We start from the raw sequence: 17776 nt of genomic DNA, 5'->3' as shown, positions 1-17776 counted from the left end.
CATTTTGAGTTCCTTATGTGTTCTCTTGCATAAAAGTAAAATTGTAGATAAGGAACTGGTTTTGCAAATGGAGGTCTAAGCTCTTGTGCCCTTTGTTCAGAGTTTCTCCAAAGATTGTATACTGAACCGTACTGTTGCTTTCGTGGTTTACTGTTTTGTATCAAAATGTTTTCTTTCAGTCCTGCTTACTCCTTGTTCTCATCTTTTCCTATGAAAACTACTTAGTGCTCTTACCTGTCTAGTGACATCTATTGCTTACTAAACCTAGTTACTCTCTTATTACTTTGGGAATAAGAGGTATCTTGGAGGACAAACTGGAGATGTCTCTCCAGCAATACCAATTATGAAAAAAAATTTTTCTTTGTCTTGCTAGTAACAAGCAAACGTCACAGACCTGTTTATTTGAGCAGATGACATCCTTTTCCAATGCTATTTCTTTCCTAAATTCTGCTTCAGATCACATTGTAAACAGTGAAATTACTTCTGCACATCACAAAGCAATGCTCGTAAAGATTCTGAAAGCCTGAGGTGTCAGAAGTTGCTTAACCATTCATATGCTTTCCTCCCACCCTCTGCACTCCCTGCCCCAAAAATTAACTGAAGTCCTGATTAATGCCTGGTACTAGTGGTGTCGATACCAAACACTGAAGCCTAGTAAGTATTCTGAATCTAAAATTCTGATGGAGAGATACAGGACAAGTATGTTAAATAGTTACATCACCTACCAAGGAAAAAATATCGTTTAGAACTAAAGCTAGCTTACTTTTTCTGAGCAAAAGAAGTTGAATAGTTGGAAATCATTTGTCATGGGAAATCTTGGATTTAATCATGTTCCTGTTGAAGACAATGAGACTCTCTGCTCCTGACTTCATCTGTCAAGACTTGGCACTAAATGACCTCCCTGTTGTGCTTGGTTTCAGTCTTGAGTCATAGCCTCAGTAGGCATGTAGGTGGAGGTTCTTATTTTCAGGTGTCGGGGTTCTGTATTTTTCTGTTTGTGTCTATAGTTTGTACTTTATACAAGTTTCATCCCATCAATGCATTTACAAGAGGTATAAAATGAAGATAGCACTGGTTCTTTTGAAGGAAGCCTGAATAGCAAAAATATAAAGCTGCTGGAAAAAAACCAAAACTGAACAGCAATAAAACATCAAAAACCATGCCAAAATTACAAAAATAACTTATATGTGATCTTAGCACTTAAACTGTGCCTATATATAAAGCATGAAAATGAATGTAAATTAATAGCTTTGCTCAAAAAAAAACTTTAGAGAAAGAACTGGAGTGCTGTCAAAAGCAGATGCGCAGCAACTGTAGCATTCTGGCTCCACTGTAGTGAGTAATGCTGGATTTTGTAGTGGATTAATGGATTAATTGTATGTGAAGGATGTCATGTTTGTCAACGTGAAATAAGTATAATTGCTTCTTCAAGCTCAACTTCATAGAAGAGTAGCTAATTGGAGAGTAAACGTAGAAGAATTAGAATATGCAACAATATGAGTAGAGATAATTTGTTAAGTGTGTGTTTGTTCCCAATTGATGTGTCTAACAGGTGAAAAACATCTGGCTGCAGCTTCTATTGCTGTGCAGTACATTGGGGTCTGAAAGTGACAGGCAGCTACAATTACCCTTAAAAACCTGAAGAGCTTTTAAATTACTTCAGAGGATTTCCAGAGTGGTAGAACTGGACTTAACCTTTTAAAAGCTGCCTCTACCAGATTGTTTTTAGTTTGTGCAAATGAATCTATTACCATAGTAGAAAAGGCTTGCAGCATTCAAATAAGGCATTACTACCTATTCAGTCCTTTTAATTTGAGCTTTGTAAGGCATAAAGCAATGGGGTTTTTTAGGAAAATGATACCATGAAATTTCAGTGCTAAAATGTGATGTTTTGAGTATTTGCAGCCAATTGACTCATGCTTATGTTACTACTCCTTCCTTTGTTGGCACAGGCATCTGATGTGGGAGGCGGGTGGATGGCAAAAAAAAGTTTCTTGCATATTCAGTTAATCGGATATAATTATATGTTGAGTACTGTGGAAATGGTACTGAATATATTTGGGACTATGCTTAACTACTCTCATGGCAATCGGTGATAAGAAATGACGATTTCGCTTTATGGATTGGCTGTTAAAATGAAACAGTGTCTCTGCTGTTCTTATTATTTAATAATTAACATGGTAATCTAATGCTCAATTATTAATTAATGATTCAGATTAATTACTGCTATCACCAGCACCTTTCTAATCACTCTTCCCCATTGTTGTTTCTATTCTCCATCTTCCAGGGAGAGGAAAATAGCGTTTGATCTTCTGAAAAATGAATGCATAGCAGCATGCATGATTTATATCTTTAATTTATCTTTTAAAATAATTTTTAAAAAAGCCCACAAAATGATTCAATTTATCTGTTCACCTACTTAGGTGTGGAAATCACCCACTTTAAATAACCTGGCTTGTATCTGGCCAAGATGTTTCTTTACAGTTGTTGTTCATGAACCTTCTGTTGGTGTCATCTTTACTGATGTCTAGTGATTGTAGCAAGGATGCTAATAATGGTGGGTCCTATGTTCAACTCCTAGTTAAGTTTATTTTTATTACTTCTTGTCATGGTAGTATGCTGCTTATATGTTTATGGCAAGTAAAGTTTGTTCTGCAAGATGCTCATGTAAACAGTTTATATGTGGTGTCATAGAAATACTCCCAGTTAGGCAGGAAACAGGACATCTGGGAACATCTGTGATGAAAGCTCATCCTTTTCTTGAAGAGAACTGCCAGCCCTTCAGTAGAGAGGTCTAGAAAGTGTGAAATGTAATACTCACTGATGACTTTACTTCTTCAGTAATATTTTTAGACTGTCAGATATTTCAATGGCCTTCATTTTTATCTGTGTGAGAATATTGCTAATATCAGAAGCATTTGAATTATTAAAAATGTTAGGTTTATACTTATTACAAGGATAGAATCTGTGCTAAGTCTTTTCAAATATTCAAAGTAGTAAAACTGGAATATTGGAAAAGCTTCCAGCAGAAGAATGAGTGAACTTAGTTATAATGCTAGTTGGAAATTATTCTTCTCCAATTAAACAAGAAGGCTAGAAACCTTTGCTTTCCTTAGCCATGAGCATGGGCCACTTGTATAACCAATACAAAATCAAAGCTCATTTATTTCCACATATTCTGCTGTACAACCTACCACCTGCTTAACTCGCTTATCAAATTTTAAGGCATTTTGCCACTTTTTTTAAAATGAAAGTCCTAATAAGCGAATAGCATAACCCTATTAAACCTATATGCCTGAGTTTGGGAAGGACCTCTCAGCCAGGATTTAGGGTCAAGGAAGATAAGATGTACGTGTAACATGCAGTGAATATTTTTCTTACCGCATTTGTTAGCGGCACAAGTTGAGGTGTTTGTAGTTAAAGAACTTTAACAGGGATTCACCTCATACATGGGTTTTGCCCTTTGTGGTGAGTTTGGTATAACCCGGTGAGCACCACAGTTACCTGGGATATCAAGTCCTCAAGAAAATCTCTGTAGTGTCCTTTCCCTCCTTTGCTATTCATCACTCTGTAAGGCGAAACTGTAAGTCTGCCATCTTTGGAGTTGTTCATTAGCTTAAACAGAAGAGACTTGGGAGAACATTAAATGCTAAGAATGATGTGATGAGTCTGTTAAACTTCCTCAACAAGAACTCCTTGGTCTACACAGCAGGCACAGCAAGCAGTGACTCCTTGAGGAGAGTGGTGGTCAGGCAGCCTTCAGTTGCACAGTTAGGTTAGGAGTCATTAGGAAGAGAAGTCGCTTAACTTCCAAATGCAGTCGGCAGGCAGCGGATGGACTGTGCATCTCTTAAAGGGTGGGGACATATTATATTTTGTGGCTAATAAAAGTGCTGGGTGCTGCCCTGTTGTTTTGTTTTCAGCTTGGCAAGATGTTGTCACATGGTCTCCATTTGGTTGCACTTGGGCTGTTCCTGAAACAATGGTGTGCAATGTTCTAGGCATGTCCCTGGGGAGACATCTTTGCTGCTTAATAACAGGAAAGCTGCTTAACGTAACAGGAAATACACAAATAGGTCCTTAACTATGACATGGTGACTGCCAGGAATTGTAGAAGTGCATTTTATGTTTCTTTTGAAAAGGGGATGTTCCAGCAGCACTTAGAGCTGGTATGGGCTCTTAAGATGCCATATTTTCAGTCTTATGTTTGCACTGAGGCATGGAAGATGGAGTTCACATAGATGATTTTAATCAGAAATAACGAAGTGGCTCTATTAAGATGCTGGTTTATTCTGTTGACCAGCAAATTGTGGTTCTCAGCTTGGGTGGCTTTAACGTACCATTTCAAGGTTAATTCTAGATACATGTTCAACTATGCTGGTATTCCTTAAAACATGCTGTGCTGCTGCTTTCTAAATTAAGTTTTCCTAAAGTTGTGAGCTTATTTGTAGTTTCAGTGATTACTTAAATTTTCCTTCATTCTGCAGACACATCATGTTAACTTTGTTTCTATGCATAATAAAAGGATGAATAGCACAGGTGCTTAATTTGTAAATTGGAATAGTAATTTATAGAAGTAAATTTAACTTGCGCTATGTGAACCAGCCCTGTAGAGGTGGATATGTGTAAATACCATTTCTTGTGTCTTAGAAAAACAGTACTGATACAGAGTAACTCGGAGTCTTAACTGAACTTTGAAACAATTGTAGGAATAGATAATCCTCTCCTTATGTATAGAAGTTTAATGCAACTTACCGTACATGATCTTCTGGACATACCAGGGTAGTCCTCTGCAAATAGAGTAAGTGTTTGCCTCTGCTCTGTTGTGTGAAAGCACTGGTGTGGAGTAACACTTCTTGAAAATTAATTAGAATCATAGAATCATTAGGTTGGAAAAGACCTTAGAGATCATCAACTACAAACGTACCTGTCTACTACTGAATCATGTCCCCAAGTACCTCATCTACTCACTTTTTGAACAACTCCAGGGATGGTGACTCAGCCACCTCTCTGTGCAGCCTCTGCCAATGCTCGATAACCCTTTCTGTGAAGAATTTTTTCCTAATGTCCAGTCTAAACTTCCACTGATGCAGCTTGAGGCTATTCCCTCTTTTGCTATCACATATCACTTGGGAGAAGAGACCAACAGCCACCTCTCTGCAACCTCCGTTTAGGTAGTTGTAGAAAGCAGTAAGTTCTGTAGGGGTGGAGCAGCCTGCTGTGTTACCATTTTGGTCTGTGATTGAAACCAGTTAAGATACAGATTGAAACAAGGTCACTGGGTGATACCACAGTTAACAATACTGAAAATACCACATTAGCTTTTTCTGTATAGCTCCTAAGGGCTCTAGGAGCGATTGTCAAAGGGATTTGCCAAGTCAAACAGTTACTGTAAACTTTGCTTTTCTCAGGTCATTTCCAACAGATAAGCTTATTCATGCATCACTATATCATCACTGAATTTAATATATGTTTTTCACCCATGGGCAAAATTCATGTCCTAGCTTTGTCTCTCAATTATTTTATACTCTATTTTATTCTCAGAAATTTGTGACTTCTGAAAAGTGAATCTGTATGTACCAAAAGGACAACTTCTGTGTTAGCTATTCATGGTGTAACTTGAAATTGCAGACTGAAATAATCTATTTTATGAGGAAAATGTTAGAATTCAACTTCATAGTGATCTCTTGGTAGACAAAGATGAATATTACAGATAACTTAGTGCTTAGAAGTGCCATCACCTTGCTTTTTAAAGAACAGTGTCAGAGAATTTGAGTGTAATCTGGGTTTATTTGTCTTTAAATGGATGCAGAGTTTGATAAACATAGGAAGCCATTGCTGGATATGTTCAGAAGCAGTTTTGGCACAAAGGCAGTAATAGAAAATATAACTAAAGCTCTGGAGGCTTTTTAAATTCCCACTGCTTGTCCTACTTTTTCATCCATAATATCCTTTAGGCAGCATTTCAGTGCCGTGCTTAAGTCCAGTGACATTTGTTACCGTCATATAACATCAGTTCATACTAGCGTGATTGAATGAATAGCTTCCGAGTTCAGACTAAAAGCCATTCTGTCCTCTCCATCCAAGATAGCTGCAGATACTGTGCAGGAAGGGGTGCTGCATATTAATGTGCTAATCTTGTGGCCAAAATTGCAATTTACAGGTCTCTTATGCAGTTGTTTTCAAGTAAAGACTATGTATCCTTGCAAATTACTAAGCATTACATAGACTCTTATTCTGAAAGATTCTGAGTAGTTAAAAAAACCTAGAAAGAAATATCAAAGTATTGAGTCTTAACATTAAGTTGAGCAAATAGATGTTCTGACATTTATCTAATTATGTGTTGGTTGTGAAGGAAGCATTGGGGCAGGCACAGTTGAGGAAATGAAGTGCAGTGATTAACTTCCAAATTAGTTCTGGGTTGGTTGAGATATTTGTGTTTATTGCAACAAAGTGGACCTCCATAGCACATAAGCAGAAAGTGACTTTCAAACTTTAAAGGCTTAATACTCTATGCTACAAAAATGCTGTGCATTATTTTGGACTTCTTCCTACAATTAGGTGTTAAACACAAGGATTGTTGGAGCCAATTTCAATACATAGACCTAGAATAAATTTATGATGCATGAACTATGTGGCACATAGAACGATTGCGTCAGTGATTTAATCTATGCAAAGTCAGATTGGGTTGGAGCTGGAAGAAAATGTATCATTAAAAAAAACCACGGGGAGGTGTTTTGTGCCAAGACTTGAAACAGTTGAGCAGTCTGCTGAAATGCCTTTTATGTCTAGGTAGTGTTTACTTTGCTTCAACAGGGAGTGATGAAAATGGCTTCTGGAGGCTTCTTCCAGCCCTACGTTTCTGATGCTGAGCATGGTAGGGTAGGCTACAGTATTATGGAAGGAATGAGTTAAAGCATTGCAACTCAAGTGGCTTCTTTCTTTTTTGACTGTGCTTCAGCCATTTCACCCCTGATTGCATGTGAGAGCTGGGAGCTTCAGAACGGCTGGAAAAGAAAGGTTGTCTTGACATCATCCTGCTCTCTGGTGTTGTGTGAGCATTTCCTATGTGTGTATGGACAATATAGCAGGCTTCTTCCTGTAACTGCACACACACTCACTCTGTTCCTGTTGAAAGTGTGTTCCCAGCTGTGAAGATACACCAAGTCTCAGTATCTGCAAACAGGGAAATCGGCAGCCCTGAGTGTATCCAAGAAGGATGTGAAGGTTAGGGGGAGGGATCAGGATTTGCACTGGAGAAGCAATTAATGGGATCTGTGAAGAGCTTGCAGATGGTATGAACTAATCATGGTTGGATTCCCTGTCCCAGTTGACTCTGGGTCCTCACTTCCTAGACAGAAGCTGCAGAACAAAGGGCAGAAATATGCCATGCCCTGTACTTGTGTTGGAGCAGTAGAGGGCACCAGACAACAAGTAGCAACTTCTTGTACGGGAGATGGAAAGAAAAGACAGAAGAGGGAATAGGAGCAGAGAGGAGCAAGGAACATCAGTCTTCAACATCACTCTGCTTGTCTCTTTGAGCACGTGTGTGTTCTGGGGATGACAAGGCACAGCTGCTGCTATAAGAAGGTATGCAGGAAAACTACAACTGCTTCAGATGTCTCTGCCTACTTAAAGCAATACCTGAACTAGAAACTTCCTTAAATGTAAACCCCTTATGTAACCTTAATTGCTGGCTTCCAGTACTGCATTTTTTTTTCCTTGAAAAGCTAGGGAATTCAAAAATTTAAGATTGCCTGAGGCATGTATGGTCATAGAATCATTAAGTTGGAAAAGACCTTTGAGGTCATCAACTCCAACCATACCTGACCACTACTAAATCCTATCCCTAAGAACTTCATCTACCTGCCTTTTAAATACCTCTAGGGATGGTTACTCAACCACCTCCCTGGGCAGCCTGTTCCAGTGCTTGATGACCCTTTCTGTGAAGAAATTTTTCCTAATGTCCAATCTAAACTTCCCTTCATGCAGCCTAAGACCAGTCCCTCTTATCCTACCACCTTTCACTTGGGAGAAGAGACCAACACCCATCTCTCTACAATCTCCTTTCAGGTAGTTGTAGGCAGTGATAAGGTCTCCCCTCAGCCTGCTCTTCTCCAGGCTAAACAACCCCAGTTCCCTCAGCTGCTCTTTGTAAGACTTGTTCTCCAGCCCCTTCACCAGCTTCGTCGCTTTTCTCTGGACACGCTCCAGCACCTCAATGTCTTTCTTGTAGCCAGGGGCCCAAAACTGAACACAGTATTCGAGGTGCGGTCTCACCAGTGCTGAGTACAAGGGCAGAATCACTTCCCTGGTCCTGCTGGCCATACCATTTTTGGATGCTATTGGCTTTCTTGGCCACCTGGGCACACTGCTGGATCATGTTCAGTCGCTGTCAACCAACACTCCTAGGTCTTCTTCTGCCAGGCAGCTTTCCAGCCACCCAAACCTGTAGTGCCGCACAGGGTGGTTGTGTCCCACGTGGAGGACTCAGCACTTGGCCTTGTTAAACCTCATCCCACTGGCCTCATCCTATCGATCCAGCCTGTTCAGATCCCTCTGTAGAGCTTCCCTACCCTCCAGCAGATTGATACTTCCTCCCAGTTTAGTGTTGTCTGCAAACTTGCTAAGGTACATTCAATCCCCTCATCCAGGTCATTGATAAAGATATTGAACAGGACTGGACCCAGCACTGAGCACTGGGGACCACTACTTGTCATTGACCTCCAGCTGGAGTTAACTTCATTCACCACCACGCTTTGGGCCTGGCCATGCAGCCATTTATTAACCCAGCAGAGAGTACACCTGATGAACTGAGGTAGAAAAATTCAGATGCCTAAACCAAGAATCATAGATTGAGATGTAGTTCACAGACTTCAACTTGGTCCTTATTGGCCAAAGCATCAGCATACCATAACATCTTCTCATGCGTTTACTTTCCATGTTGTTGTCTTTGTCCTTAAAAATAGATGACTTGCTGCATTGTTGGGGTTTTTTTTTCAGTTGTATGAAGAGATGTTTCCTTAGTGGACATATAGTCAGTCCCTCTCATATCATAACATCCATGTTTTAGGCTTTGTATAATTAGTACAGTAAGCTAGTTCCACCGTTCTTTTTCTTTTTCCTTAGACATTGGTATGTATAACCCCATGGTTAACTAGGAAGCGTAGGTTTTCTTCTAGTTTAGAACAAGCTAAGAAATCAAACATCAGTGTTGCTCTTGGTTATTTAGAAAATAACCAGAACAAACCTTGTTCTACTGGTAGTCCAGGTGGTGCATGTTAGGGTTGTGTTCTGTAAATTGCGTAGCCTTCCAGTTTTTTTAAATTTTATTTAGTTTGCAGTCATCTCTGAAGAATTGTAGGCTTATTAATATTTTTGTCATTATAGTTGATGTTTGGCTTGTATGCATCCTTCGTACATACAGGCTAGATGAGCACTTAAATCAGTTCTAGGTGTTACAGTTCCAGTAAACTTGACTATGTATATAGTGGGTGCAATATTAAGACAGAATCACTTAATATATTAAGTGTTCAAAACACAGTTAGTGTACCTGTAAGACAGGCCTGTGGCACGTGAGGTTAGAAGTGTTACAGACACTGTGCTCAGATTTCAGAGCATTAGTCGAGCTTGTGTGTGTACTATGCATTTAACAGGCAGACATCTGTCTGATACGTTAATTACATACTTAAAGGAGTCCTAGACTTGGACATTAAGGCCTTAGTAAAACATGACTTCTGAAGATTATCCCTTCCAGTCTTCTAATGTGCTAGAAAATTTGGACATTGTTGTTTTGAAGTGGTTTTTTTTAAGTTCTTCACTGTCATCGGGGTTGACAGAATGTGTCGCCATCTGACATCACCTCACCCAATACTAGCGTTGTCATCATCAAGACTAGAAAAGAAACAGCTACTGATGAAATCACAAAGAAACACTAAGGTGGCATAGGGCACAGTTCAGGAGAGCCTTTATCACCAGACTTTTCTTCCAAACTCGCTCTTTAAAAATATGCAGACTGCTTCATCAGGCAGTTGCAGCGATGGCTAGTTGAGCTAACGATTTTCTTTGTGCTTTTATTTTGGAAGCCAACAGTGATCTGGAAGATAATGCATTTTTTCGGGTGTGGATTTCAGTATTTTTACAAACAACATAACCTCGCTCTTTGCAGAGCTTCAATATAAGGTTAATTTAGGTTTTAAAACCAAAATTATGGTCTTCAGAAATATAAGTAAGGCTAATGCAAGGTGGAGATTATGCTTAATGAGTGTAGCAACAGATCACACCAAATTACTGGCAAATGAAAATGTGTATTGTTAAAATGCTTCCAGTAGGGGGAAAAACACTGTGTTCCAGTCGAACAGCATTGTGTTTGACAGTGTCCTAAAACAGTTGTACAAGCTTGAGAGCCATATGCCATAGGACAGATGACATCTCAGGGAAACAAAAACATATTAGTGTTAATCACTCGCATGAAGGCATGGTTTTGGTTGAGAAATACTGAGGCTTTAATGGATTGTTAATTCTAATAGGCATGTACGCACAGGGAACCCAGTTCAAAGGCTTTTGTGGGTAATAGTGTATTTGGGTAGAAACTGGAAAGATGATGTACTGAGGCTTACCTAAGAGCTTTAGCGCGGTGTCACGCTTGCATTGTTGGTATTTTCCTTGCATTGGATTCATGGCTGCCTCTAGTGCTTCCCGACTGCAGGGAGAGCTCTCTCACCCTCATGGAAAGATAGCAGGCACATGTTCCTAACTCGGCAGAAGTAGTCCAGACCATCACAGTGCAGGGCAGAGGCCTTGCTACATGCTGTAGGTTATCACCTCAGAGCCTGAAAGAGTATGAATTACATGTCAAATTAACTGGCAAAGAGTAGGCTGGCATCTGTCTTCAGAACTCTTGTGCAGAAGTAGTTAAGGGGTTGCTTGGGGTTGCTAAGCCTTTTATGGAGATTGTGCAAAAGCTTGCTTAGAAAGGTGTGTGATTGGAAAACTGGCCTTGCTTGCTATCGCTTGGTTTCTTCCCAGTTGTCTGTATTGCAGGTTTTCTCTTCCACCTCTGTTTCTGTGTAAGATGAGTGGTAACAAAATGGTGCCCTTGTTTCTTGCTGGTTTTGTTCTGTCAACAAGCATGAAACTAATAAAGAGCTACATGTGACATTATGGTTTCTAGGTTATGGCTTTAGGCTGCAGGACTCCGGCGTGATCTGAAAACAATTGGTTTCTTACCTAATAGTCACCTTTGTAACGGACAGGGTAGTGCTTGATATGCTAATATGTTCTGCTTCAGAACAGACTTGTTCCTACCAGCGTGAAACTCCATGTGGCCAGTGCCGCAAGATATGTGCGTGCTAAGCATGCAATTAAAACATTACTTGGGCGTAGAGCTCTTTGAAGTACATAAATACATCTGAGATTTCCATTCCTTTTTACCATTGTGTGTATATTGAGAATATCCAGTTCTGTGGTAGAAGTGAGGAGCGAAAATGGACAGGATTTAAAATGCTGTACTGAGGATGGAAGTCAGTGCTGTAATACTGCAAGTCAATCAATGAGTTGATATGAGAGGACAGACACAAACTTCAGGAACAGTGCTTCAGACTGAATACCTGGAATAATATGTGATGAATCTGCACTTACCCTCCAGGCTGTACCAGCATTTAAGGACAAATATGCTGAAACACCTTTGTACCCTTGCAAAGAAAGGTGGAGGGATTTCTGCTATGTATGTTTTAATCCTGCTGAGTCAGTTTAAGCATCTAGGTCAGGTTCTACCTGCCTGTAGTTAAATTTTGTTCAATTCCTGTAACCTTTTTTTAAAACCTGTGATGGATGCTGTTTATTTTGTTCAGAAAAACTTGACAAGGATTTGATCACAGATGAAAATAAGCTGGTGTCCCTGGACATGGGGTAGTGGCTTACCATGAGGAGAGGGGATACTCAAGAGGTTACCGCAAGAATAAAGGAAAGGGAGAGCTGCAGTTCTGCTCTAGGAGACATTTAGTTGTTTTCTTGGTCTTTAGACCACGTTGATGCAAAGGAGATATTAAGATGTGATGTTTCTTTTTCCCCAGCTTCTTAAGACAGGACCAGGTGAATTAAGAAGCTAGAAGAGTTTGAGGTACAGCGTCTGCTTAAGAATTTCTGTTGGGCAAATTATTTAGGCACAACTCTGAAAAATGAAGTTAGTTTCCTGTGGACTGGAATGGGCTCATGACTGGTGTGCTTGACTTGTGAACAGAGCAAGTTGGGGCTGTCTGCACCATCTTATACAGACAGGCCTGAGGCAAAGCTTAGAAACAGAACATCACTTTTTCAGGAGTCTGTACAGTCACCAGCTTGGACTGTGAGAGGCACAGCACAAAGGTGTGTATCAGCTGCTTGCCAAGCTGGATGCAGGCAAAAAGTATAGTTGACCGAGCTGTGGAGCGTCTGGGGGTATTGAAAGGCTTTCACCCACATCTAGGCTGTTGAGCTCTCCACAGACACCGTTAATTTCCTTTTGTGAATACTTTCCCTGTATATTTGTCTGCAACTCTGTCTGGAGTTTTATAGCCCAGAGCAGGAGATTTGAAAGAGTTTAGTGTGGTAATTTACAGCTAGCCAAATTTCCAGGTCCTCTCAAAGATTATCTACTGCTGCAGATTAAGCACATCTACTTCCTTATTTGTATGGATGTTCTTAAGTCTCTCTCTCTGAAGTGCTGTAGTTCACTGCAGGGCGAACTTCAGTGTCAAAACTGTGAGATTAAATGGCTGATAAGTCTTTCTGTTGCATTGCTTGAATAGCTTGTATGTGTTCTGGCAGGGGGAAGGCAGCGGGACAGGATGGTGGTGGGATTGTAGAGGTTTTCTGAGGCTTCAGAACTAGCTTTGTAAAGATTAACATGAAAGGTGAAGTTATGTATTGACTCATGGGCTGGTTCAGATGTGAGACTAAGATTTGGTAATGCCTGAAGGGAAAAATAACAGAATGGGGCCCATGGGTCACGTAGTGCTGCATCAGTGGGACTATCAGAGGAAAAGGTAGAATATCTAGAGGTCAGCAGTGTATGCCTGTGTTCTTCAGGCTCTAATAAAAACAGGTAGACCTTCAAGTTTACTTTAGTGTTTATCAGTAAATTTGGAGAAATTTGATCCAGCTCAAAGCTCCACTGAACAAATTTAGCTATGAGTGTTTTATGGCTGTTAATATTGTGCAGGATACATGTTTTGTAATGCTTTCTATAACTTGGTTCAGTGTATGTTGTGGGATATGTTGGAAGCATTTCCTTAGCTCTGTTTTTCAGCTGTGATTTGTCTGATTTCATAAATATGAGTATGTATTTAGTTTGAAAAGATATATTCTTGTCCAAATCCTCTTCTGTTATGTGTAGCCAATACTCTACTCTCTAGTCCTTACTATTTATTTATTTATTTATTTTTATTTCCAAGGAGAGCTTTTCTTTAGCGTATTATATTATAGCAGAGAGTGCTTGGCAGTTGGGGTGTGTTCACACACATGTAGAAAGGAGGTTGCAGCCTTTGGGCTGTCTGGAAGAGTTAGATCTTGAATGGTTACTTCAATGAGCCTGGCGGATACCCCCTCCCCTCTCACAGAGACACCCCTGCTCTACGTGTATCACACTTGAAATAGAGGAAGTCAATTCAGCTGGTTCCTCATTTGCTCCCAGGAAGTGTATGACAAGGTCTTTGCAAGTGTTTCACCTTTGTGAGATTTTCAGGACCACAAGGTTGGTTCCTTTGTGGTGAAGGCTGGACTGAAGTGTTACACTGCTGAGCTGAATTACTGCGGGTGTTGTTCTAGGTATGCAGAAATAGGCTAGTGCTTATGCCTGGATCTCGTCACCTATCTAGATCTTCTGTCAAAGGTATTGCCTGGATTCAAACTTGGGATTGTGCTTCTGCAGTCTGTTTTGTGTACTGGTCTAAGTGGCAACGGTGTGTGACTAATAATGCTTAGGAGCTCTTGGGATAGTTATCCAACTAGAAATGGGGCAAGGGGCTAAGGGGGGAAGAAGCTACACCTGAAGATTGTAGCTTTGCGGAGGAAATCCCATCAGAAAGCCTGTATATTGCCTTCTGGCAGGTGATGAGGAGACTTGGGAAAAAGGTCCGCCGTCAGCATTGTGTCCACCAGGGGCTGTCATGCCACTGCAATAGCAGGACAGTTGGGGGTACCTGTAAGCCTTGAGGTAATCTATGGGAGGGATGTCTCTCTGATACCTTCCTGGTCCTACAAGTATTGCCTACAGTAGAAGGTGAACTGGAAAGTGATCAGTGAACTTCCATTGCAAGCAGGTCTCCCCAGATTGTTTTTTTTTTTTTTTTTGGCAAGTAGCACTGTGGTGAGATGGAATCCTGCATCTGTGCATGCATGGATAACCAGCATTCTTCATAACACTTCCCAGTCCAAAAGGGTGCTGATGGGAGTTAATGTGGTTTTGGATGGGTAGCATAGATCCTTTGCTCTGGGGTGTCTGTGGGATCATTACCTTCCTCACAAGCACCCTGGAGCCATGACAGAGCAAAGAGTATGGTTTTGAAGCTCTCCTGAGCTCCATCTTGTGTGCTGCTCCAAGTCCTGCTCTGAGTGTTCAGTGTTGCACTGAATACTAGCTCACCTCTTTGAAGGCAGAGACTGATGCCTTCTGTAGACCAAGATCTACGTTGTCTTGGTCACTTTTTTCCAAACAAATCTGGTGACTGAGTAATTAAACAGCTATGTAACAAAACCGCTAACAGTGTGTTGTCAGTAATCTTCCCCTTTTTACTTGGAACCCAGATGTGTAATGAGTTCTGTGCCTAAAAGTAAGAAGCCTTAGCTTCTACAAAGAAAAGTTAACACTTAGACCTGATAACTAAAAAGCTTAGTCTCCTTAACCTGTCAAAAATATCTCATTAGTCATTTTTCCCATATTGCTCTGGCAACTGTTTATTGTTTGTGGACAACATTGTTTGTGGAGTTTCCCTGGAATCTGAGTTCTTCCAAAGATTGCTAAAAGCATTGCTGGCTGTGGAAATGAGGTGGGCATTCAGTGGGAGTGGGCCAATGTCCAAGGTGCTCACAGATGTACTCCCAAACCCTCACGGCAAATATTAGCAGCAGGATGGGTACATAAGCACCTTATTGAATATACACTTGAAATAGCTAAGCACTGTTGAACTGTTTGGCTTTCAGCTCCTGCAGGCAATTTAGGCCCCTTTTGAGCTTTTGTGTTGGAAAGGAAGGGCAGCTGAGTTCCTGCAGAGTGTTTGGCTGCATTGTGACAAACCTGGTTACTGATGCCTGGGCATACTTCGGTTGATGCACAGATCAAATGACTGTTGGGAGTGGCTTTTGGAGTGACATCCCACGTACAATGACGTCAGCAAAAGATTTTAAAAAATTCAGGTGTGGCATAATCTGCCAATTAAACTGATTAGTGCTCTGGCTGAGTCCTGAGAAGGAGCTCTGGTTTATTGAAGCATTTTACTTAGTGCCTTCGTCTTGCCTTGTACTAGACTTTTACCTAGTACCTTTGCTGTAGCACGCTGTAAATTGCAGTGGGACACCGTACCAAGGGCTATGTGCTAGCTCTCTTGCTATCGGGGGAAATCTGCACCAGCTCACAAATGTCCCTGACTGCTTGGAAGCTGTGACACTGGAAGAGGTCCTACAGCTCCCGTGGGATCAGGATGGCATGCCTTGCTGCTCTGTTGGCGGAAGTTAAAGCTAGCCAGGAGGCAATGCAGGCTGAACAGAAGGAGCTGAAACATGATGTGGAAGCATCTCAAAAGGAAATCAGAACAATGTTAGCTCTACAGAGGAGCCAGCAACAGGTGAAAGAAGATCTCAAAGCAGAGATGAAATCCAGTCACATGGATATAAGAACTGTGCTTGAGGAAATCCAGCGAGTAAGAGAAGAAATGGAAGCGCGATTAAATACCCAGGCTGATCTGGTTTTACTGATCAAAGAAGTGAGCACCAATTTAATGTGTGTAGACAAGGCTTTCCAGAAAATGGAGGAGAGACAGAAGGTTTTTACCAGCCTGCATCTTCCTGCGAGAGAAGATGCTGAGCAAGGATTTTTCTTTGAGAAATGCTTACACAAGACACACATGGGTTTTGAAAAACCTGTGGAAGCTAACAGATTGGATGAGGAATGTGAAAAGGAGGTGCTTAGGGGTAAGACAATGGTGACTGCAAAAGCTGGGGAGAGAAATGACGTTGTTCCTATTTGTGCTTGTCAAGTAGTTTGCTTGGGCTACTTGGAAAGCATTTAAGAAATGTAATTTTTTTAGGAATTTCATGTCTTGCTTAAGGAAATAAGGTTTTTAGCTAGCATAGGTGTTACTACACAGACCTTCTTAGTACATGATAAGCAATGGAAGGCTTTGATTTGGTTCTGCAAACCAAAAAGTGAGTGGTAGATGTTTCGCCTGGTAGTCCAGTAACAGTGCATAAGATAAAGGGGCTCATGAATGCAGCACCACCAGGCAAGTTCTGAGATAGACAGCCAAGTACAATGTCAAGCACTGGGCAGTACCCCGGCACTTGGATGTAACTTTATGGAAGACACCCTGATGTACAGACAGTTGTGTGTTTCTTTCTTTTGAGTGCCTATTAACTAGAGAAACTGTGCATGGGAAACTACACTTTATGGAAAAGCTTGTGGTGGGTCTAATACTCTTCCCAAAGAACTGGAGTGGCTGCTCCCATCCATGTAGCAACTGCAGAGGGAGTGGGAGGATTTTTGGACATTTTCCCAGTATTCTTTTGCTAGCAAAATCAAATCTTCTGTGAATGATTCAGGGATAAAAAGGCTTGTTCTTTGCAAAAAAAATGCTAATGCTTTGGGTTAATTTTTTACTGATACCAAGAAGGATACGATCTTAGATGATTATTCTGTCCAGTTACTGTGCTACATGCAGTAGTTGAGAATCTGATTTCTAGTCTTCAGTCTAGTTGAAGTGCTCAATTTCTGGTAACACTGTTTTCAAGCCTGTTGTAGAGGAGTTCAGAATGCAACTGAAGGATGAAAGTTGTTCTGCTTTACAAGTCTGGCTGTACAAAGGTGGCAAAGAAAAAGGCTAAATTGGGATGGACTTGGGCTGGTAACCAGTGTTGTCTTTAATTTAGAGTCCATCACTGATATGTTGTATCGGTAATTAGACTTAGGACGCTTCTGTTTTAATGAAACCACGGCTTTTGTTTTAACATCACAGCATGCTTTCTATGTGAATCTGGAAACAATCTGTCATTGCCCAGAGGTACATAGGCCATAAATAAACATTGAAGTGTCACTGGTGTTAATCTCTAGAGGCAGCTCATGCTACGGAGGGTTCATGCCAGCAGAGAAATGCTTTTCAGCATTTGAAGTGACTCTGTATAGCACATGTCTATGATAAAGTTGCCAGCAGGAATGTCACTGAACTTCTCTAGTGCATGTATTTTGTTCAGCTTTTTTTAGTATAGTGTCCAGACTTGGCTTGGTTGGATGTTTGAGCTTCTAGGAAAAGACTTGGTAGTCTGGACTCCACAGTAAAAGCAACAATTTGAAACTGGCAAACTGATAAAGGGTAGCTGAACTCTCAAAACCAGTGAATTTCTGGAGTCTTGTGTCGTATGTACCTATGTCACTGCATTTAAATGAAAAAAAAAACCCAAAACCTTCATTAGGTAACAGTATGTGATGCAGTTTTTTTCCCCGAATAAAAATTGTCTACAAACGTTTGTCCAGGTTTACGCGGCTCTATCAGGGGCCTGAAAATGCATGTGAAAATAATTTCATACA

At 40.7% G+C, this 17776-nt stretch overlaps 1 protein-coding gene across 19 annotated transcripts in view; it reads left to right on the top strand.

The window, feature by feature from the left end:
* The window catches only part of MTUS1 (microtubule associated scaffold protein 1), a 129814-nt gene that overhangs the window by 76027 nt on the left and 36011 nt on the right, over nt 1-17776 (top strand). Inside the window, exon 1 of one of the 19 annotated variants that reach the window (XM_054066491.1) lies at nt 15445-16167. The exons of the other annotated variants lie outside the window; for them this stretch is intronic. Coding sequence (XP_053922466.1) covers nt 15678-16167 — 490 coding nt within the window. The 5' untranslated portion in view covers nt 15445-15677. Of the gene's footprint in view, nt 1-15444; nt 16168-17776 lie in introns of those variants that run through there. 19 annotated transcript variants of the gene reach the window in all.

Source organism: Cuculus canorus, chromosome 4 (genome assembly GCF_017976375.1).
Source record: "Cuculus canorus isolate bCucCan1 chromosome 4, bCucCan1.pri, whole genome shotgun sequence".
NCBI classification, from domain to species: domain Eukaryota; kingdom Metazoa; phylum Chordata; class Aves; order Cuculiformes; family Cuculidae; genus Cuculus; species Cuculus canorus.
Note: the sequence above shows the minus strand (reverse complement) of the source record. Positions and strands in the feature narration are given on the sequence as shown.